Source organism: Patagioenas fasciata, chromosome 4 (assembly GCF_037038585.1).
Source record: "Patagioenas fasciata isolate bPatFas1 chromosome 4, bPatFas1.hap1, whole genome shotgun sequence".
Taxonomy (NCBI): Eukaryota; Metazoa; Chordata; class Aves; order Columbiformes; family Columbidae; genus Patagioenas; species Patagioenas fasciata.
In genome coordinates, this window is record NC_092523.1 from 79,839,048 (window position 1) to 79,862,387 (window position 23,340).

The 23,340-nt window shown below is 41.5% G+C and overlaps 1 protein-coding gene across 9 annotated transcripts in view; it reads left to right on the forward strand.

Annotated features, from left to right (window-relative positions):
- Positions 1 to 23,340, forward strand: part of GRID2 (glutamate ionotropic receptor delta type subunit 2) — a 554,341-nt gene that overhangs the window by 471,763 nt on the left and 59,238 nt on the right. For all 9 annotated transcript variants that reach the window (XR_011738959.1, XR_011738960.1, XR_011738961.1 and 6 more), the window contains 2 exons: positions 976 to 1,114; positions 9,858 to 10,053. Coding sequence is in view for 4 of the 9 variants with exons in the window: in XM_065837720.2 (XP_065693792.1) it covers positions 976 to 1,114; positions 9,858 to 10,053 (335 nt within the window). In the remaining 5 variants the exon portion in view is untranslated. The remainder of the gene's footprint in view (positions 1 to 975; positions 1,115 to 9,857; positions 10,054 to 23,340) is intronic.

The window sequence follows — 23,340 nt, forward strand, 5'->3', positions numbered from 1 at the left end:
TTTGAAAATCCCAACTATTGGACCAAAATAAGATTTTGCATCTGAGAGAGCTCCCTCAGTGGTAATGCCAGCTTTTCAAATTGCTGAGTGCAGGGGGAGAGGAAGAGGGTGAACATTTTGAGCAAGCATTGGCTGCATTCACCCATCCTTTCTAATGACTTGTAGCTGCGACAAAACCCATAAGGGTATTTTTAAAACGATGAGGTTTTCCTTTGTCTAAAAATCTGTGGTTCATATGTTTTTAACTTCATACGTTTTTACTTTCAAAACCTCTGAACTGGTGTGTTTTGGGGGCAACTATTTGAATTAAAAATGTTTCTCATCTCCATTAGCGCAAACAGTGGCGTGAAGCTCAGATCCTGGTAGATTGAGCTGCTGCTAATGTTTTGCTTACACGGCAGTTGAATCTTAAGGGACAGCAACTGTGGGAATCCAAAACAATTTTGCATTCTTCTTCAATACATGCGGTTATTACGGTTTTTGGCGTGTCCGTGTTCACTTGCGTCAAGTTGTGCACACATATGGCTCTCACGAGCATCTGCCTGCCTACAGAACTGGGAAAAGCAATTGTGTTTTGATGGGGTTTTTTAACTTTATGTTCTCAAGAATGCAAGAAAAGCTTAATTAAGGTTTGTAGGGAAGGTCTCTAAGGACATTGTAAGAATTTACTTTTGCTCTTTTTGTTCTGAGATCCTGAAATCTGTTTCCATTACTGGACAGGACAGGCCGACAAATTGCTATTAAAGGCACAATAGCGAAAGAGATTAAATACAGTAATAATGGCTGATAGTGTGGGCTTCCTTCGGTGCTTTCATTGCATGGAAAGTGTGTTTCCAAGTCTTGCTCGGTTTACTAAGGCAACTTGTTGTAGTGACCTGCTCACCTTGGGGCTTCATTCTCCTGAGCAATGCGTGAATGAGCAGCTGGATTTCCTTCTGCCAAATGAAAATCCTTGCTTTTCCTTCTTCCCCACAGGAGGAGAGGTTCCGTACACAACCCTGGCGACCCGGCTGATGATGGGGGCTTGGTGGCTCTTTGCTTTGATTGTCATCTCCTCCTACACGGCAAACCTAGCAGCTTTCCTCACCATCACACGCATCGAGAACTCCATCCAGTAAGTTGATAAACAATGAACTGAGGGAAAGGAGGGTGAATATGGATATAGATATGGATATAGATATGGATATAGATATGGATATAGATATGGATATAGATATGGATATAGATATGGATTAGATATGGATTAGATATGGATTAGATATGGATTAGATATGGATTAGATATGGATTAGATATGGATTAGATATGGATTAGATATAGATATAGATTAGATATAGATATAGATATAGATAGATATAGACACACACACATGTAGAGGGTTATGAATGTTCTACTTAAATGTGAGAAGAGGGAGAAACTTATCATCCTGAGAAGCAGTTTGGAAGCTAAAAAACCCAAACAATATACCACAGACTTCCAGCCTCCCTGGATACGCTTTGTCTTTGGGATCAGAATTATCGGCCTCTTGCAGATATTCTTCTGTGGCACATATACATACATATGTGTGCTCACATACATATTTTGAAAGAAGCAATTGAGTTTGAGATAATGAGTGTAGCGGTGTTGGAAAAGGGCAAGTATAGATTGTTGCTGTGTGCGTTCAGGCTTTGCTTTCCATTCAGACGCATTCCGCTGTACGTGTGCTCTGACACTTGGATCAGGAGGAGCCCGGTGGTTCTTCAGTGCATGGGCAGCTCAAAGCTGAATTCACCTTTTCTTGCCAATGCAACAACAACAACAAAAAATGTTAATAGCAACAAACACAAAAAAATCCCTTAATATTTATCTTTGTTCCTCTGCTCGCAGATGCTCTTGTACTATGTTAACTGATGACATTGCTCTGGGGTTTTTTTTCTGTCTATTGGTTCTTTTGCTTTAAGTCTCTCTAACATGAACATCCTTATCTTCTCCTGTTGCTTTTACGGTGGACTGGTTTTCTGTCACACCTTCCAATTCCCTTTTCCAGATCATCTCATCTCTCCACACCATAAGAACCTTTCCACGTTTTCCTGTCCTCTCTCTCTGCCTTTTTATTCTTCGGTCTCCTTTCCTTCAGCAAGCTGCAAGCCCAATTGTCTTCGCTCCCACTGCTCCAGCGAGCTCCTCCACCCCCAAATCCTTCCTCTTGGGCCAAAGCAAAGCCTAGAAAATAGCATTAGCTAACCAAGCACTCCAAGGGCCAGCTGGCCATTTTCCTATTTAATCTTGAGGCTACAAGTCCATGACAGCATGTGAGGCTGACACTCCTTCTTCACCAAAATGATAGAGTGGCTTTAAAGCAGTAAGACGTGTTTTGCTGTATTTCTTCCTCCAGAGAGGTAGGAACCCAACCTCCAAGTCAGGCTCAAAGTTGACCTTAGGGAAAATTCAGGTTTTTCACTCTGGTTGTTGATTCAGGTCCTTGTATCATCACCTGAGGTCTTACTGCCTCTAGTCCAGCTCCTTTCACAGTTGGATTACCAGTTAAATCAAGTTATCATTTTCTTTTGAGATCATGGAGTGCTGTGGGGCTGTTTTGGCACAACCCAACTGTTTGACTGGGTAGTCCTAATTACAATCCCTTCACAATTTACAAGGGAGTAAAATGACATTATACGTCAATGTTTGTCAACATGGATCTTCAGGTCTTGAGGGAGGATGATTTATTTTTTTTAAGTTTAAAAAGGCTTACATTTGACTAGGGAGTGTGATGAAACATAGACATTCGTACATGCAAAATAAACAGCAATGATATATTCAGTCATTCGGTTTGTCCTTGCAAATATAAAATACGCCTCTGCATCCTGCTTTGAAATTATGTCCCTTCTAGTTTTGAAGTAGTCCAGAAAAATGGTCAAATTACTGTGACAAATGGCTGAGTTTTCTTATCATGTGTAGAAAATAAGAAAATGTACCCAAACTATAATTTACTACATCTTCAGCTTTTTCTTGCGGTTTATTATGATGTCAATAGAAAACCCTCAGTGGAATTCTGAGGTTATTATGTACATTTGGGACTACATTGGTCTTTGCGCTGTATTATTTATGGGCAAAGTCACTGAAAATGTTTTATTCAGTAGAAAACATTGCAGCTGGAAAGCTCCTGAAATAAAAGAATGGAGACATTTTTCAACAGCACTTGGAGCTCAAAAATAGAGTAATTAGATGTGTTAAGTATCCATTAGGGAATGAAGTTATCCTAACTATGGTGGGAGTGTAAAACTTGAGTTTACAAAACTGCCAGAATTGGAACTCAAACCAACAAGGAAGAGAGAGGCTGTTTGTTTACCAGCCTGAATTACTGCAAAGTGGGAAACATGAATAAGCAATAAAGAAACAAGCTGATGCTCTTTTTTGTTGCGGTTGTTTTAATGGATCAAATTGCACCTTGGGGAGCTTTGAAGGCCAGAATGAAAATGAGTTTAAGTATTTAAAGAAAACAAACCAGATTCTGCTTGCAGTGCTATCCAGGCGGCTTCAGAGAAGTCAGAAAAATGGGGGAAATTTAAGCCAGTGGGTTTGCACAGGTGTAACAAGTCATTAATAGGTTTTCATTTCAGTTGTCCGGCTAGCATCAGATATTACAGTGTGTTGTTGAAGGTACGGTCCTTGTGATATCTTCTATGAAAGACAGGAGGAATCAGGTAGCTCCCAGCGCATTTCATTTCTGTGAAACATTGTGGTAGGTACCACATTTCAGCTTTTGGATGTGCAGCCAGTTTGAATTCAGAGCTCTTGGTGTGAAAGTTGGGCCGCTCTTCCCAATCAGTGCCCCACAGTGTCCAGAAGCCTATTTTGAGGAGAAAAACAGACAAAATTTGGTTAGGCAATGGACTAGGAATGACTAACGAAACGTTCCCTTTCCCTAGAGAATCTCGAAGTAGATCTTTGCTGTACAACCTCACTTGAAGTTGATGGCGTTTGTTCTCTGCTTCACTGATTAATTTGGCTCAAGTTGTTACAATTTTTAGATGAATTTAGTGGAACAAGAAGAATAAGAGTGGGTGTTAATCTCCTTTTCCAAGCAAATGGTTACTCGTAATACCTTTGAGAGCTCAGCTTTTCATCTTCTGCCAACAGGCAGTACCAGGAGTGTGCAAGTCATGAAATAGCTACTAGATGTGTCTTTTGTTCACACTTGACCCACACCGCAGATGACATTTGAATCAGGACAAGACAGCATTTGAGATGCCAAAACATTGTGGCGCCATAGAAAAGCGTAATTTCAGTTTCTTAAATCTTTAGATCACTGCCTCAAATGCAATGCAAATGAATAATAGTTAAAAAGCGCCTTTTTGCTTGATAAATGCCAAATAAATTTGGAGGTCTTGAGGGCGTGAGGTGGGCAGAGGGGAGGTCGAAGGGCTTTTCAGATGAAGGGTTGGTGTTAGGTGGTTTCAACTTTAAGTCTAATCCACTCGTGCAAGTGTGGAAGCTTGATGGAGACTTTAGATTATACAGGTTATGGGGGAGAGTCTGTGTCTTGTGTGTTTTGTAAAATAAGTTCACGCTACATTCTCTATCTTATAAATAGTATGTCCTACACCCTATAAGTCATATGCCCTATAAATAGGTGAGACCTCTGCCTCCAAATAATGGAGGCATAGCAGTAAAGCATCCCCTTTGTCATCTTTGTTTTGCCTAGTTATTCTTTTCACAACATCTTTTCCTAAACTGTGATTCTCTTGGAGCTCAGATGTCCTCAGAGCTTTAAACAGCTCCATAGAGCTGCTTACAGCTTTTCTGCAAGGGGGGGTTACAAAAGAATGTAGGAATTGGAGGAGATATTTCCTTACACTGAAGAACAGAATGTTCTTTAACCTTTCCTTGAATGTGGTTCACCCAGATCTTCAAGCTGGCCGGCAAGCAGAGAAAAGGCATTGGAAAGCTTTGGCTGAACTAGTCATAAAGACTTGAGCGTAAACCATGACATCGGTTGTTTTCTAGAATGTACTGATCCTTCTTGCAGGTCGTTCTGTGCAGGAGTCGAGTCTAACAACACAGCCAGCCTAAGTCACTCTGTAACCCAGGTGTACAAAGATGCTTCGATGCCCAAGGCTCTGACCTCGGTGGTGTTTAATTATCTAAAAAGGAATTGGTTATTGCTTTACGGAGCTGATCTCTTGTTTTTCTCCATTTTCTGTATACTTATCAAACACTTTTGGCCGACACATATGGACAGGATGTTGCCAATTCTAAGTCTAGGATTTGTATTTATGGAAGAGGGTATGATTTGGGGAAAGAAACACATGCAAAACCTAATAGGATTTATTTTCTTTGAGTTGAAAGCAGAGATAATTTTTTAAATTACAAAGTAATTAATTTGTGCTAAGCCAGAAAATGAAAGTGACCTGACAACTGCTGCCTGTTTAAGGTACAGAATACTAAACGAAACAAACATGTGCTGAAAAATACATATATGAATAGCTGTTAAGAATTCATCCTCAGATGACTAAAGTCATCCTCAGAACAACCCTATATTGTAGTTAATTTGTATGGGATAATATTGGTGTTATCCCAGTAACTGCAATGAGAAAAAAACTTATCAGAAAGACCACACATAACATTTTTCCCAACCATGCTTCATGAGCAATAACCAAAAATAAGCCAAACTGTGACCTGTGTGGTCACTTCCCTATAAGCAGAGTTTTTCTATACGCAAGCACACTTCAAGGTATTTTATAACAACTCTTTCAACTGTATCTGCTCTTTTTAGTTTTAGACACTTTTAGCATTGGTTACCTTACTGCTTCCAAATTAGAAATTCAAAGTGATAAAGGTTTTAAATGGTGGGATTTTAATTCCGTTACTGCACGTTAGACGTGCGCTTCGCAGCTATTTCAACTAGAAACTAGAGCAAAATTAAATTCCCATCCAGTGCGGATGATGGTATCAGAATTTGGGCATCGAAGGATACCCTGTAGGAATTAATCAGTCAGACAAATATGTTTTCCTTATGTTGAGATGTGTGTCAGCTCTGAGCTGAGACCGGGTGACATAGGCTGGGGATTGATGTCTCCACTAAATGTAGTTGTCTGAACAAAGAATGAGTTGTTTAATCCAGGAATAAAGGTACATCAAAGAATGTGTAACCCGCAAACCAGTCTGGAGGCAAAGTAGCTATCAAAATTCTTTCTTCTGGAAAGGAGCCTCAGTGTTTTAATAATTTTATTACTTCTGTCAAGGTCTGTCATTTCTCTTTGTTTTGCTGCACCTTGGCTGCTCGGCTGTCAATGTCATTCCAGTAGTCTGCAGAGCTGCAGGTTATAAACAACGGTTTCTGAAGGAGGTCATATATATATTATGATCCTATTTGGCATGTTTGTGTGAGGGGATGAGGTCTCTGGTGTGACGGGTCTTTCCCATTTTTGCCGCTTGCAGCAACACACGCACGGACACCTCAGAGGCTGCAAAACCTCTCTCGCTCCTTCCCCGCAGGGTCAGGCGAACCAAAGCTTGGGGTGTTTCTGCTGAGAGCAGCGTTTAGCACATCCGTAGACTTCACACTCGCACTTGGCTCGCTCTTCTCCTCTCCCCGTGATTTTCTCAGCACCTACAACTGCGTGAAGGGGCAGAGCAGGGCAGCGGAGAGGCGTCCTGTGCTTTAGGATAACGCACCGAGCAGTGAAGACCTGCAGGCTGGAGTTAAAGCCAGACTTGGCAGATCCACCGTGCCTTCCTGAAGGCACTGACATAATTCTACTCCTTGTTATTTCCCTGCTGGTGATGCCTTTGTGTGCGATGGCACTCTTGACTGTTTGTAGTAAGCATCCCATACCTGATTGCCGTATCCTTCCGGACTAACAGCTTGTGGCTTGTGTTGCTTTGCCTTCCTCAAAATAGAAAGGTTGCTTTTCCAGCCACAAGATATACAGAGGAGCTGGTTTTCTCTTGTGCCGTTTCTAGCTGTATTGTTTTGTGGCAGCAGCTACACATTTCATTTATATAGCAGTTAGTGATAGTATTTCAGAAAAATGCTTTGTCGCTTGTTATATTAGAAATTATATGGCTATGCAGAGTCTTGTAATGATTGCAATTTCGCTAGGTGTTGTCACGAGAAATTGGAGACTCAGTAAATACTTCTTGTGTACTTTTCTAGCAATATGCATGACAAATAACGCAGCAATTACAGGACATTACAATACGCATCCTGTGACAGTTTGGAGCACTTGCAGGAGGTACTGAAGTGTATTGGTAGCAGCAGTGACACAGGATGAGTGGATATAGTATCGTGTATTTATCCAGTGCCTTTCATCAGTGATGCTTTTGCATCTGTCCATGCTGGGTTTCATAGCGCTCCTGCCAGCCCGTCCCTCCAGCCTTTCTGGGTCCATCTGCAGGGCAGCCTGTCCTTGAACAAGCCACTGGTCCCCAACGTTATGTCATCTGCAAACTTGCCAAGAGAGCGCTTGCTCACCTCCTCCAGGCTCTTGGTAAAGACACGTTGCAGGTTTAATCTCTGTGGTACCTGTTACCAACCTCTGAGTAGGATACAACTCATTAACAGCAACGCTGCGAGCCTGATTATCCATCTAGGAATTTATCCATCTGGTTTCCTACCCAGCCAGACCTAATGACCTAATTTGGACACCAGGATATTGTGGGAGACAGTATTGGAAGCCTTGCCTAAAGTTAGGGTAGACTATATTCATTTTTCTGGTCTTGTCTACAAACCAAGTCATTTTACTGTAGGTGGCAACCAGATTTGTCAGGCATGACTTATCTTTGGTAAATCAATGTTGACTGCTCCCTCCTTTATGTGCTCTGAGAGGACTCTCCATGATGTTGGATGACCAGCAAACTGATGACCAGTTCTGCAGAAGCTGCTCTTGTTACCCTTGGGGTCCTTGGAGAGCATCCACTCCAGATGAGTGTTGTCTTTCCTAATGCTATCCAGAGTTGGGAGGATATGTTTCTAAATTCCCCCTTTGTAGCCTATCCACATTCGCACCTTGTGTGTATTGTTTGATGAGATTATGGCCTTTTGAAAGTCTTGTGTTTTTTCAGTTGTTTCAAAGTGTAAGAGAGGATGGAATTGCTTTTACTGGAGAAACGCACCTGGTGGCTATGTCCAATCTCCAGGACTGATCCTTCAAGTTGTATCAATCCTTATTTCACTTTAGTTATTAGACCTCAGTAGAACATCTTGGTTGTTTACTTTCCTAATTCCCACTATTACCACTAGGCCCTTTTCAAAAATATTTGCTGCTTCCCTTTCACATGCTGCCTGTAACAAGGTTTCAAGTTTTTGCTAACAGCTCAGCCATTTCATATTTAACCTTTCAGAAGACACAGGTATTTATTTGGACTTGTTTTTTGGGTCTTTTTTTACTTTAGTTTTGGTTTAGTTGTGTTTTCAGTTTGGTGTTGTTTGTTGGGGTTTTATTTGACTTTTGAATTGCAAATTAACCACCGTACTTACTCTCCTGATACCTTAGTCTACTAGAGTCCCACATTTTTCTTCCTAGGAAAGAGCGTGGTTCAATCCTCTGGTAGAAGACTGATATATTTGATTTCAGGAGAAGCTTCATCACCTTTGATGATCCCATACGTGTACTGGTTCTTCTCGGGTTCCCTACTGCTTAGATTCTTGAAGAGCAATGCCATCCTGTTGGGGAAAGAGGAGAGAGGATTGTGGGGTCTTTAAGAACATTAGTTATTTACTCTTCAAAATTAAATTCATCCTTTCCTTATATTTGCTATGTATTATGTGCTTAGAATTTAGCGCTTGTCCAATGTTTTCCCGAGCCCATATGTCTGAATTTCAAAGGGTATCTTTTTGACTCAACAGACCTCTAAACCCTTGCTATTGAGCTCTGCTGATTTCTTCTTTTGCTGCTTTCCATTGTGTCCAGAGGCACCCATACCCTTTGAGATCCGATTACTGCTTTCTTCAGTGCCAGCCCTGGAACAACTAACAATTCCTCCTTTTTCTGCCTGTAGGGTCATTTTCACTGGCTTTTGTATATACACGTTTCAGAAACAAACATATATATATATGTTTATATGTATGTTTCAGAAACACAACTTGGAACTTGATGGCTTTCCTCTATTTGTATTTGCATTTTCCATGGCTGTGATGAGCTTTTACAATTTACTTTTGCCTACTTAAGACAGCATTCATCTCCTTGGTTTGTCCTTAGGTGTCATCCACTAGGTTCGTCCAATTTAAACCAAGTTAATTTGTGCCGGGAAAGCTGTAATGAGTTTTAGGCAGTAGACATATTGCAGTCGTTATTTTGAAGCTTTAATGGATGCCATTAAAGCAGCAAAGGTACGAGAGACCGATTCTATAGGACAGGAAAATAAGGGCCAAGAGGTAAGGAGACTTCAGAGGGTTCTAATATACCGTTAGAAGTCCAAAGCAGGATTGACAAAACCGTGTTTGGGATGCTTAGAAACTTTTTTACCTGGTTAATTTTTCTTGCTTATAGGGAAAAGATAAGACTGGATAATATGTACAGCAGAGCAAATTTTTTGGGCTAAATAACATGAACTGTGATGAAAAGGCAGTTCAGGAAACCACAACAGAGATCTTCCATTTGCTGAAGATAGCGTGGGATGTGACCTCTTTCTGTTGCTCTCTTTTCATCCATTTTCGTTTTTTCCACCCTTTCCTTTCACTTCATATTCCTCCTTGCTTCTTAAACCATAAAAACGATTTTTCAGTCTCACTTTGACTTTTAAGAAAAAAATAGATTAAAACAAAATGGCTTGACAGCGTCTTCCTCCGTGTTGCCCTTTGCTTGCCTGCAGCTCCTTCCTCTTAAAATTGTAGCTTCAAGTCTCCCGTGTCTCTTTTCTTCCCCAACAACCAAGGTCTCTCCAGGATCTCTCAAGGCAGACGGATATTCCTTACGGCACCGTCTTGGACTCCGCGGTCTACGAGCACGTCCGAGTGAAAGGGATGAACCCTTTCGAGAGGGACAGCATGTATTCCCAAATGTGGCGGATGATCAACCGAAGCAACGGCTCGGAGAACAACGTCATGGAGTCGACCGCAGGCATTCAAAAGGTACTGGTACGGCTGAGATTTTGCTTTCCCATTGGAGATGCTCTGCTCTAACGCCACATTTGCGTAGTTGTTGCTTTTAACTCTAAGAGATGCGTTTGCACCCAAATGATCGTGCCCAGTACCAATTTATGCAGCCTCTTGCATTGGCACGGGGGATTGGGGCTTGTTTTCCACTACATCTTATAATGTAAGTACCTTGAGTGTTTGCTCTGAAAGGGATTTATAGGGATGAGAGATGAATGCATTTTTCAGGATGCAAAATGGGAATAGGATCGCTGGACTTGTAACCCCAGAAGACATGGCGATGTACTGGACAAAGCTTAAAGGTCTTTGAATAAAAGACATTGAGTAACTTGGTTTTGTAGACTCCTGGTACTGAAAACATCTTTCAGTTGTAGCTCCGGGTTGTGTATCTTTTGAGAAAGGCAGGCAGAGAAAGATGATCTGGATATAAATAAGAGTCTCACAGCCACCTTCTGTAGTGAGTTTAGCAGGGGGAAAATACTTTTGAGAACAGGAGTTAATATTTTGTAGGTATATTTGTGATTGCAATGGTTGTGCCACATGTTTTTGGTTGATAGCTGCAGATTTTATAACAATAGCACATGGAAGAGTTCAATATGAGAGTGCAAATGGGTTCGTGAGTGACTGTATATGGACTTTATCCCTACCATTGTATCTTCATATTGAGAGTTTTAAATGATATCTGAGAACTATTATCTTTTATAGACTTTATTTTAAGCTTCAAAATGTGAATATTAATTAGAGCAAATATCCATGAAGTTGTGCGTTCACTTGTTTTAAGCTTGGTTTAGAGATTTCTAAAAATCCAGACAAACTCTTCCTTTTGTCTCCACCTAAATCCGCTTGCCAGTAAAACCTGCAATTTCTGGTGTTTTCACGCCGGATACAAACACAAAAGAGAGAAGAGTATGTTGAAAAGAATCGCGAAATCGCTGATGATCTCTTGATAGTAAAAGAGCCACGAAGTATCAAAGATTCTTTGGAGTTTTAAAAATCACTGGTGCACCCTCTATATCTATATCTAGATCATATTTTCCTCTCTGAAGGACTAAACAGCACGAACGAAGAGGCAAGAGAGGCCCTGGGGAGCTGCACTTTTTCAACTCCTTTAGAAAAAGTCATAAGCTGAAAAAGCAAGGCAAAAAAAAAGAAGGAGAAGACAGTCTGAAGCCTTATGGGCTGAAGGAAATTGTGGTTTTTTTGTAGAAAAGCTATTTTAGTTCAGTTTGTAAGTGGCTGATAAAGCTGGGGTTTGCCTTTTGTATAAAGCAAAGCTGCCCTCCCGGTTTGCCTTCCCAAGTTATACTAAAGGTGTCAGATGAATCAAAACCAGGAGCGTGTCAAACACAGCTGTGTTGACTAATGTCTTTTAGCCGAAAAAACCCTGCTGGCAGGTAATTCCAGATTACAGCCTTTGATTTCTCATTCCTGGAAACGTGGCAGTCGCCGTCTTAAAACCTACAAACCCAGGAATGCCTGAGTTCTTGAATTTCCTCTGCCTCTGCTTCCCAGGAGCAAGCACTTGCAAATTATACTGTTGAACAAACAAATTACAGCATGTGAGCAAGCCACTTTTAACATATCAAAGGGCTCAGGCCTGATTCTGATAAACTTAGGCATCCACCTGTGTGTGCACACTTTTCTGCCTTTCTATCACCTTAAAGGACGAAATAACACAGAAAATGATTATTTGCCAGTTGCTGTTCACACATAAGCTTTGGGGAGATTGTATTTTGCCTGCTCGGGAGGAAAGCTGAAAGAAGAATATGACGTTAATAGCTAGTCATAGGCAAGGAAAATGAATATTTTAAAAGGTAGCTGGCAAGAGGCAGGGATTATAAGCTCTGTAGCATACTTGAAAAAAATGAAAGCATTTCAGAGGAAAGAATTCATGGGTCCTTTCGGCCTATTTGTATGATTCGTAATGTTCTTTGGGGTCTCAAACGACTTTAACCGGCCACATCAGAGCTATTAACTCAACCAGGTCATGGCCCTGGACAAGCTCAGCCACCAGGTCTCCCTCTGTGCTTCATTTTGTTGCCACCATTAATCAGCGCTAAAGCACGACTGAACAGCAGTTTGTCCAAGCTCTCCGAGGCCGTTACGTGTTTCTGGAGCTGAGACTTAATTAGCGCTTCCAAATGGGTACGGGGAAAGGGATTTCCACGAGACTGCCTAATGACCGTGAAGGAACAGCGGTAGGAGAGGGGCCAGCGGGTGAGAGGTGTGCAGGAGGGACGGATGTGGTGGACGTGTTCTTCTTTAACAACAATGAGGTTAAATGGGGTTTTCTAGTCGCCATTGCAAAAAAAAAGGCTTTGCCAAAGAATTTTGTTATATCTTAAAAGTCCTCTAGTTTTGTCTCGCTCTTCTGCAAACTGCAGCGGGGCTGGCGCTCTCTATTTTGAGGAAAGCAGCGGTTTGATAGTAATGTGCATATAAACAGGGGGAAGGGAGGGGAGTCAAGCGCTGATTGACTGATGGCATCATCCTGCGCGCTCGGCAGGACCGCGTTGCTCACTCTACCAGCGGCGTCCTGGGGAACGGCGCCTGCGTGAGCCAGAATACAATACAGCCAAACGACACTGATTGTGTAGTCCCGTTTTGCAATCTGCCACTTCGACCTGCTTCTCCTGGCAGGGGAGCAGGGCAAGGCAAGAGAAATGAGGTGGGAAGATGGTGTCATTTGAAGTTTTCAGGTTTTGTTGTTTATTGCTTCTGTTCTTATAAATCGGGTGCATACGTATCACTCGGTGTGCTGCTGCTCCACCCGTAGCGAACGGCTTTATGCACCATCAGGTCTGGTTCAAAAGCAGCTGAGCAGATTTACCCTGAAGAGAGAGCGGAGTTTTAAGACAGCCTGAAAAGCACAAGTGCTTTAGAAATTTTCTACCACTTATTGTCTCAAAAGGCCACAAAAAGGTCTGAACTGAAGGTAGGAAAGTGTTCAGCTGCTTGTCTTCCTGCTCTGTCAAATCAAAATGGATGGGGCCGTAGCTGTATTCCTACATATTCTTGGATTATTCTGGTGAATGTTCACTTTTATCATCTTTTTTTATCATTATTATTATTCCTAAGTGTTTCGTGTATCTCAAATTGATTCCCATTTTGCATAGGTTATGAAATACGCATCTTATTCTGTCGAAAGATTCTCTGTTTTCGCTAAAGTTATTTATTCGGAGGGGATTTGCGGAGGCCTAAGTCATGCCTGCTTAAACATTCATTGAGGACTCCAAGAAAAATCATTTAGGCTTAAACATATCACATTACATACCTCTTTATGTCGTCTTAAAAAGCACATTACCCTGCTTAATCCTTTACAAGCACCACAGGCTTTTCCTATCCTTGGAACTATTCCCATTTAAAACATAATGAAGCACTTCCATTGTGCCCTTGTCTGGTCTTTCTTCCCTAGAGTATAATAGTGCCTAATGCCCTATCCTACCCACCTTGTTCCTCTGAACATGATACCATAGCCCACAGCGTCTACATTTTTCTCAGCAGTACAAAGTGGAAAATTCCTTTCCCAGGCTGCACAGGCAGAATCCGAATGCGTTTGAAACCTCTATTTAACTCTAGCTGCAAAATATTTAGCCGGTAGGAACCTTGTGAGTGACTGTCAGGTGAAATGATGTTTCTGGATGGTGCATTTAAAAGAAACTCCTCTTAGGCTCTCATAATATTTCCTCCTCAACTTTCACACAGTATCAAAAGGAATTGCGCTTTGAGGCTTTGATTTTCTTGTGATCCTACTTGCACTTCTGGTGGGAGCACACTGGCGACTGCTGAGCCCCTTTGCTTTCCCCGGACACTGCGGATGGCAATTTCACCTTCCTGAGAACACCGTAACTGTAATAATATCGTTTAAACTGCCTGTGAACAGGCCATAAGGAAGCTTTGCTAAGGTGATTGATCTTGTGAAGAAAGGGGTGAGAATGATTTGCGATTCTGTGCTGAAACAAATTGTTAGTAAGTGGACGTAGTTATTCTTAATTTGTTTTCAGCAGTAGCAACAGCTGGAAGATTTCTATTGATGGGCCAAAAACCTCATAAATTAACTATTTATCCTGATTTACTCACAAATTTGCCATTGGAATTGCCATTCTGGTGGCAGATAAATATATCTTGTGGCACTATGAAAAGTTCTGGTTAGCGTGTGCAAGTCCATACATCTTTATTGAGAACATTTCGGACCATGGAGTTGGCCAATAGAAAGACACTGAAAACAAGAGATGCAGATGAGATGTTCTGTGTCAGGTCTACAAGTCCTAAGGTTCAGGAGAATCCTTAAGATGTTCACGAAGGTGCAGTTTATCTATTTTGCAATATTCATCTCCAGCACAGTCCATGACTTGGAACTCATGGGTGCCTGGGGGTACCAAATGCACGTGCTGTCCTCACTTTGTATTATCATGGGTGCTCTGTTTCCATATTATTAGTCACATATTCTCAACATAAAACCTGAACCGGATTTACCAGTGAAATGCTGTTAATAATGACAGGAGGAATGCCCGATCCACTGACACGAGCGTGTTTAATAGCTTGTCAACATGTCGGTTTATGGGGGCAGGGGAGTGGAGTATATTTCATTGCAAAGCATATTTCTCATAGCCTTATCATAAATTGGCTTCAGTTTGCATGAGCCGAAAGAATAATCAGCCTGGAGAAAGATATATATATATATATATATATTTCTTTTTTCCTATAATCCTGTGTATCTTTGCTTTCCATATCCAGGGCCCAAACAAACTAAAAGCGGTGGAAAAATTCCGAGTCCTGACCAGCAAACATTGCACACACAGTGTGCTGTTACTTCCAGGCATTATCAAAAGGTTAATAGTTATCTGGATTAGCTTAGGGGGTCGATGTGTTTTGGATGTGTAATAAGTGATCTGTGCCAGTTAACGGAGCGTGAAGAAGGTTCTGTGCAGAGCTTTAAAAACGAAATGTGAAACTCTTCCTGCTGCCTCGTTTTCTCAGAATTCAAGGTAGGCTCAAAAGAAGTCTTGTTCTCCCTCACCAACACTCCGAAGCATATACTGAAGCTTGATCTAACTTTGGCTTTGTAGGGAGCTTGCACAGGTTTTATCTTGAGCGGAACAGCTGTCAAAGTTATTTTCCGTAGAGTTTGGCTTTATTCAAATGAAAATGTAAGTCAAAATCCAAGTCAGCCTAGATACCGCGAAACGGATCTACCCAGACACGTGTTCATCTGACATCTGAGCAAGCCAACTACTGCCGTCTTCCTTTTGTTTCCATAGTTTCCCAAAAATTTTATCTGAGTTCGTCTTCTCCTGTTTCATCTTAAGATGCTCCCAAGTGTATTTTGCCCCTTTTGCTCTCACTGAAATGCTGTCCAAGTTGGCTTCTGCTCAAAGGCCAGTCTGCATGTGGCTGCCAGTCACTTTAGCAACCTCAGATGTCACTGATGTCCCCCTGCAGTGCCATTCCTGTCTTTGCTTGCCCTCTTCCCTATATCTCTATTATTTTGAGAATTCCTCCAGTTTTTATGGGCCGTCCTACACCCAAGACCATCATCTTTTCTTTCCGTAGCTCATCCCTGAGTATTCTCAAGTCCAGACAAATTCAGGCAGCGGTTCCAGGGGGACAACTGGCAGTTCTGCTTCTCTTAAGCCAGACTGAGCTGCTTTTATCTGAAACAAAATGTGTGTGTTTTCTTCCACTGGCTTTTCACGTCTGACCATTAGCCTAGTTCAACATGAAACCTACGACTGATCTAGTTACCTTCGTTTTCTTTCCTGTGGGTTTCTGTTGCTTAAGCTTGAGTGTGTGTTTTTTTGTCAGTTTACCTTCCATAAGATGATTTACCCATACAACATCCAGGCCATTGCTTCAGTAGTTTTCAGTGTAATTTTCTCTGGTGTTTGCAAGACGCTGTTTCTGCATTTAGAAAAAAAAAGAAAAATAGAGAGGAAGAGGGAGAGAGTCTTGAGTTTCAAGGCCCTTCATGGTCATTTCTGACTTGGAAATCATTTGTCTGAGCTTCAAGCACAACTCCTTTTTCAAGCAAGCATCTGTTCTGTAAGGCATGAAGTTTTCCCTCAAGACAGCAGTCTTGTCTGTTCTTCAAACTCCTTAACACTCCCCTTTGTTATTACACCAACAAAAACCTTGACAACTGGGTCTCTGGTGTACCGCAGTCGCTACCCATCAGCTGAGTAGCGCTGTTTTGTTGTTTCTTTATGCTCTTTCCCTTCATTTGGTGTATTTTATAACTGCCGAAGAAGAGGCGAGAGAGGAGCTCACACGATAGTCATCTCAATGCCACCGCAGATGTGATGTGGGTGAAACCAAAGGACTCCTGTGCCCCAGGATGGACTAAGTTAACCAACACGACCACTATCAGAAGATGATCTCGCAGGAAACAACCTCTCCGTGTCTCACCTTTCATCCTCAAAGGAGAGCTACAGCCTAACTTCAGAAGACAAGCATGGGACCTTAAGTGCATAACAGTCAGATACAGTATAAAAATATATGGGAGGGGGGAAAGGATTTTATCGAGCGATCGGTCCTTATTATCTCTTGTTTCTCCAGCTTCAGTGGTACCAGCTACGTGTTTCTCCTGAGTTGTCTCATTGATTAGCATCAATCTCAGAGTCAGTTTTCAAGTCTTGAAGATCTCTGCTTGTTTTCGGAGGTTCGTTTGTCTGAAAGCTTGGGTACTTAGGGGTTCCCCCCGCAGATAGATCCCTTCTTCTGTTTAAAGGTAATTCTCTCTTAAAACTTTGCTTCACTTAGATCCTTACAGTGTCACGGCTGCAACTGCACTCCCGTCATGTGTAACTTTAGGTGCCTAATTTAGACGTCCAAGTTTCTCAGATATCATAGATGGACAATTTCCTTCTCTAGAGAGTGGCTGGGAGTGCCTAAGCTGGGAGCCTATTTTTCTTGGCAGTTTATTTTGTACAGTAGCTATCAAAATCAGATCATATTCCATGACTGGAAGTGGCAATAAAAATAAAAAAAAAAAAATAAGAAATAGCAAAACGTACCCTGAGGAACTAATTTTGCTTGAATCCTGTAGAATTGCATTCTGCAGAGAGCTGAGTGCTGACTTCTCAAATAGAGGAAGGATGACTGAGAGCCCTTGGAGGAGCGAGCGTAGGGTGGGGGGGGTCCCCATCCTTCATCCCGGTGCACAAATACAGTGGTCAGTTCGCTAATTAGGGTGGTGACGTGAGAGAAACATCCCTGAATTGACAATAGGAGACCAGCCCTGGAAAAGCATGAGGTGTGCAGCTCTGGGAACTGATGCCGGAGTAGTTTGTACCCCAGTTGTTTCCGTGGCCATATCATACCATAATCTCCAGCTTTATATGCAAGAGACTCAACATTTCTGAATAACTAAGCAGTGTGAGTGCTGCTCTCGTTTGCACTGGTGAGGGATTTGTTGTAGAAATTGCAAGCTCTGTCCTGAAGCTGAGATTTTTAGGGGGTGGGAAGTTTGGGGAGGGAGCAGGGAGTATGAAAACTAACCAGTTAAGAAATAATTTAAGAAAAATAGTGCCTTTTGGGTCAGTGATTGTAAAAGCTGAGCACCAGTGTGTCAGGGTAATGCTCGAAGGAACGTTATTTGTTGCTGAAGTGTTCTCTAAGGAAGCACCTGTTAGAAAGGGTGGCATAAACACAAAAGGATGCTCAGCCCACCCCTACAAACAAGCAGCTTAATTTGTGCATATTTGGATCTAACAGTAATGCTATTGTCACTTTCCATTAGAAAGGAAAAGGTTCCTGAGTATTTACTATGTGACGAGCGCATATATTATGCATTAGCACAGGGGAGGTCTGGAACAGAAACGGCTCTCGTGGGTGCTGTTGCAAACCATCTTAGGAGAAAAATCCAGGCTTTAGTAAAGCGTGCGAAACAGGAGGTGCCTTTACAGAGAGATTTGCAGCAAAATGGAAGTTCTGTTGCATGTTACTCCCTCAATTAAAACCAAAAGAAGATGACGTTCTGCCTTCCGTATATCAGCTGCAAAGGCCAGGAATGTTTGGGGAGAGAAGCACAGTAAAAAACTCATTTTCCAAATATGAAACGGAAACCCAAAACTTTACCCATGCATCCCCAAAATGGTTTACACACCCCTGGTCTGTGCTTCAAAATACCTCCATGCATTTGAATGCAGGTACAGGCTGTAGAGCCAGAGAGATCTCCAGGGTCTGGTTTGAGAGACTGGGGACTGAGCCGACTTCTGTTGACGGCTGCTTTTTAAAATTGCCCTCAGTCTTCTGATTGCACATAGCGGGGAATATTCTAGTAAAACTGTATTTTATGGAAATACAACTATGTATTGAACCCCAAGTGTTTTGAGGAGGAAGTAAAAGTAGGTTATGTTGTGTTTAAGGAGGAAGGGAGGAGGAAGAGGACCAGCTTGAAGCACCAGATGTAGTGGTTCAAACTGGGTAGTTGTTGCACAGAAATAATTGGTGTCATATTAAGCAAAGTGGCAGAATAGATAAGTTTTTGGGGCTTAAACCGTATTCATGCCAACAGAATCCTGAGGCTGGGCTGTAGGAGCTCCTTTCTTTAAAGGACACCTATAGTAAGCAGAAAGTCTCCAGTGCTGTCAGGCGGCACTAAGGTCTGAGCCTTATTCACTTGCCTCCTCTGGAGTGATGTGAGATGAAAACACCTCTCTTTAACTCCCACTAAATATTTCAGGAGCTTGAAAACCTGTTTGGTTTTCTCTCCCGTTCCTCAAACCCACAAGGCTGGTGTGTGTCGGTGTTGCGCTCACACAGACATCGACACATGACAATGAGAAAAGACCTTTTGTTGTCTGCCATTCACCTGGCACCTTTCATACACAGCAAAATCCTTAGAAAGCCTACCGTAATAACGTGGGTTTATTCTATAGCATATATTAAGATGCCTCCTGCTACTGTTTTTTACTGACCTGATTCTGAGATGTTTTCTGAGTGCTTTTCTTGGAAAGAAATGTAGATGGAGTGAACTTCCCAGCCGACAAGTTAATAATTTAGCAGTAAGAGCACAGCATCGAGCAAGGTATGCCAGGTAGGCAAGCTGGCTTTCTGAAAGTATGTCAACTAAAAATAAGGATAAAATTCTTCTGTTAAATAAGCAGAATCTTTCCTTAGGCCGAAGAGTAATGATAATTGTGTTTTTTCCACTATTTTATTCTCTTTAGTTAAATTGCCAGCAAGCAGTTTATGTCTCTTTGTATTTGAATTAGGTGGCGGAGTTGTCCGGTTCGAAAACGTGGCTACGATAAATCAGTTTCTTTTTAATAGCCAAGCTATGGGAGGAGAGGATTAAAGTGCCACATAGAGTATTTTAAGAAGCATTTTAAACAGGCCGTAATCACATTTCATACCTCTGTCAGTTTGCATAAAATACCCAATCTAGGTAGGCTGCCGGACTCCCTGGCTGGGACCGCAATGGCAGGAGAGGGTTGTTTTTTACCGTTCCCGGCTCTAAAGCTTTTCCACTGCACCGGGGTTGATTGGTGTTTGTGGCTGTTTGCAGAAGGGCTGGTTAATCAAATAAAACAGCCGCCGTTCCCTGCTGAATGTGAAAGAGGGAGGGATATAAATACCAGGGGCTGCATTGAGATGGGTGAAAAATATGAGTCTGTAATGAGAAAAGGAGAGTAGATAAGCTGCTGCATTATACAAGTCTAAGTTGCGAGAGGTTCTGGTCATAACGTCAGGCAGAAGCTTTGGTTGTTTTATCGCTCTGACCTCGGGACAGGATTTCCTTATAATACCTTTGTAGTGAGAATTCTCAACCCGTAAGTAAAAAATCTAGAACATGGCACCTTCTTATTAAGGAGTCTTGTCCCTAATTCCCAGGAAACCTCAAAGTTTCTCATCAGCCTTCCACTAAGTGCTGGCTGCAGATGCTTTGGAGAAGAGATGGATGACCAGGACATCTTTCTAGTGATTGATCCAAGGTGCTGCAACACACCTCGGTCCAAAACCGTCTGAATTTGTGACCTCTGGGATGCACCGAAAAAAGCGATCGAGCGCTAACACTTTACTCAAGTTGTTGTTTGAAGTTGAGTCCGGGTGTTGCAGTTCACAGCACAGGCTGGAGACAACACACGAAGTCATAGGGACAGATCGGGCAGGTGGGGACAATTTCTCACAAAAGGAAAATGTGAACATCAGCTAATGAAAGTTTGCAAAATGCTTTCGGTCCTTCAGATGAGGCTATTATTAAACTGAACGTTTTTGCTTATCCTCTAGTTGTGCTGAAAGTTAAATGAGGGAGATGGTTTTCTTTAAAACAGTATCTTATTCTTGATTAGCTTGATCATTAAATCATTTTGGATTTAACAAAGTAAGCGGCAGATGGAACACAACAAAGAGAGCAGAACAACAGCAAATGCAACATGACATGAGATCACAGAAGGGAATCAAAGTAGACAAACCAGAAAGTAAATCTAAAGAGCTCATACCAAAATTCCGGGTAAGATAATGACATATAAGGTACGTTTGGGAATAACAACAGTTGTGGAGAATCCTCAGGGTGTTATTTTGTCTTTCCGTAGATGCCAATAATGATCTCATGCTGTGGTGCTGAGAGTCTCCTCACATTAGCAAACGTGATAGCGGTTCCACAAAATTAAAATGAAGTGTAGCGAATAGAAGTGGAAACATCCGCCAAGCCTGTAACTCAACATCGCATCAATCCTTTGCATCTGGTGGATTTTACTACCCCTTCTTGCTCTGCCCCTCCGCTCCCAAACTTATGTCCCGCTTTTCAAAATCTTGCTATTTTATATGTATCGTTATGTGTCATCCAGATGCATTCCTGGCTGAAGGAAGACAAGTCACATCCCAATAACAGAGAAACTTGCAGAAGGTTTGGTTTGAATTTCTTTCCAATAGTCATCCTAGGCCTGGTGGAGCTTCTTCAGTCCCCATAGAGTCTTACATGGTGCACTTTTGACAGATACTGTGTCAAATTTTATTGCGTCCCTTCGTGATTGGTGTCGGACGCATTCTATACAGCTTTCAGTATGTTTTAGTTATTACAACTTGACACGGTTTGTAAGCTATGAGGTGTTCCTAACGCCCCATGACAAGTTTTATGTGACTGCAGCTTTGATTTAATCATCATATTAGACTCAATCCATAGATTTTTCTTTCTTTTTATAATGCACTTGCTGTATTTTATGCCCTTGCAGGTCTCTGGTTTGTCTCTTGGTTCATCCTAAGCTCTGCTCTGAGTATGTGGCCCGTGTAGGTATAGAGTAAGTCCATTGAATTATTACTTATTCAGTAGCTGCCAAATGTAGATGACTGCACTGGGCCTTAGATTCCCATTGAACTTGTATTATTGGGCTCTAAATAATTTGAAATATGACAAAAAGCATAAACACAGCTAAAAAGAAGTCAAAGGAGACAAGATAAAATATTGTTGTGGTTTTATCTCCTTCAGCTACAGTAAAACACACCCTTCATAGATATGTCATACATAAGAAAAAGGAGGATATATTTTCCTGGCATTGTATTTCCTCTGCTTTCTCGTTGCATCTTGTGAATTAAACTTTCTTCTAAAATGTAAAGTGAAAAGATACAGCCGCAAAGGTATTATTACATCGGAGATGGCGTAGGTGTCCATCGGTAGGAATTACACCTTCCATTTGGGTCTGAAGGGATCACGTTTTCAGCAGAAGAACCCACGTGTGTGAAGTTGTGTTTGCGTATGATGTTTCAATATAACCGAGCAGAGGAAGGAGATGTATCTCCAGCTGGTCGTGTGCGTTCAAATGCCAGAGAGAAACTGCAGCTCTTCACCGCATTTAGTATATATTTGTCCAATGTAGGCTCCCTCTCGTGGCATCGTTCTGTAAAAGAGAACAAGTTAGGTTATGGTGTAAACGTAACTAACAATTACCCATCAGTTTAGATATTAATTCTTCTTATGCTCAAAGTCTGATTTGGTTTTCAGCAAAATAAATAAAAGGCACTAAATGAGATTACATTTCCTAACGAGCGTAGTGGAGTTTTCCAAGCCATCCCCACACAGGTGCTGGGTGGTGCCTGCTGTACATTGGAAGAAGCGCTAAAACATCAAGGTGATGATTTTATGATGCTGTTGCTCGTGTTTGTCATGTTGCTTTCCCATTGTTTGCTGCTAACTAATGAAATTATTTGAGTAAGATACTCACGGTGTACATGATTAGCTGGGCACTCAGCTTTCAATGCCGCGTGTACAAATACCTGATTTGCAAGGGCGTCGCGTAACTGAGAATATCTCAACTCGCTCTCCCAGTTCTAGGGGAGATGCTACTGCATTTTAAGAAGGTAAACCAGCTGATTGCGTTGTATCATCGCAATTAAAACTGAAAAATCCCTGTACCAGCATTTTTTCCATGCCATAAATATTTTAGCTCCACTTTTCTCCTTAATCTTCTCAGACACTTTGGTGTTTTTTCTGAATACGGTGAGACTAGGAGAAGTATTTGACTTTGACCCAGTTGGATCATACTTTTCCAAAGAATGCCACTGACACAGAGTATACACATCACATTCAAATGAAGTAAATAAATAAGACTGGCTGACTAATTGCATTATATTCACCAAAGAACTATTCTTCTTGTTTATGATACGATGAGTTTTCATGGCGCGTTTTGTCCGAGTTTGGATCTGAGAGACTTGGGCAAAACGTGAGGAGACGTAATTTCCACCATTTTCCAAACTTAGGGGAAATCTAGAGTGAAGCAGGAAATAAGATTGCTTATTGTATTAATGATTCTATATATATAAGTTTAGATTGCTAAGATGCCCACAAATATATAGCTAGGAAACCAGACTTAGTTGTCATAAGGGATTTATCCATTGGATTGTTACAGTAGTTGAAACTCTGTAAGGAAAGAGATATTTTTATTAAAAATTGCTTTAGTTTACAATTGCCAATATATCATAGGATATTTCCATATTGAACTATTAACTATTGATCAAAATGTTTTGGTTTTTTTTTCATTTTGAAATGTTAATCCATTGCGAGGAAAATAATTCAGGTAGAAGTCAACTTTTTGGAATAGAATGTTGTCCAGTTTGGATTTCTTAACTGGTTTTGGTCCCCAAACTTGTGACGCTTTTCCTTAATTCAAACTCTTGAAAGTCCTTGTGCAGACAGATAACTGATTTCTGCCCAGCTCCATTTATCACTTTGTTCAAGCAAAAGCTCTGTGTTTAACATTACCTCTCTGAGTTTGTGTCAAGTGTACTGCCCAGGAATTTCTATTGATTTCTGTTGCAGGAGAAAGA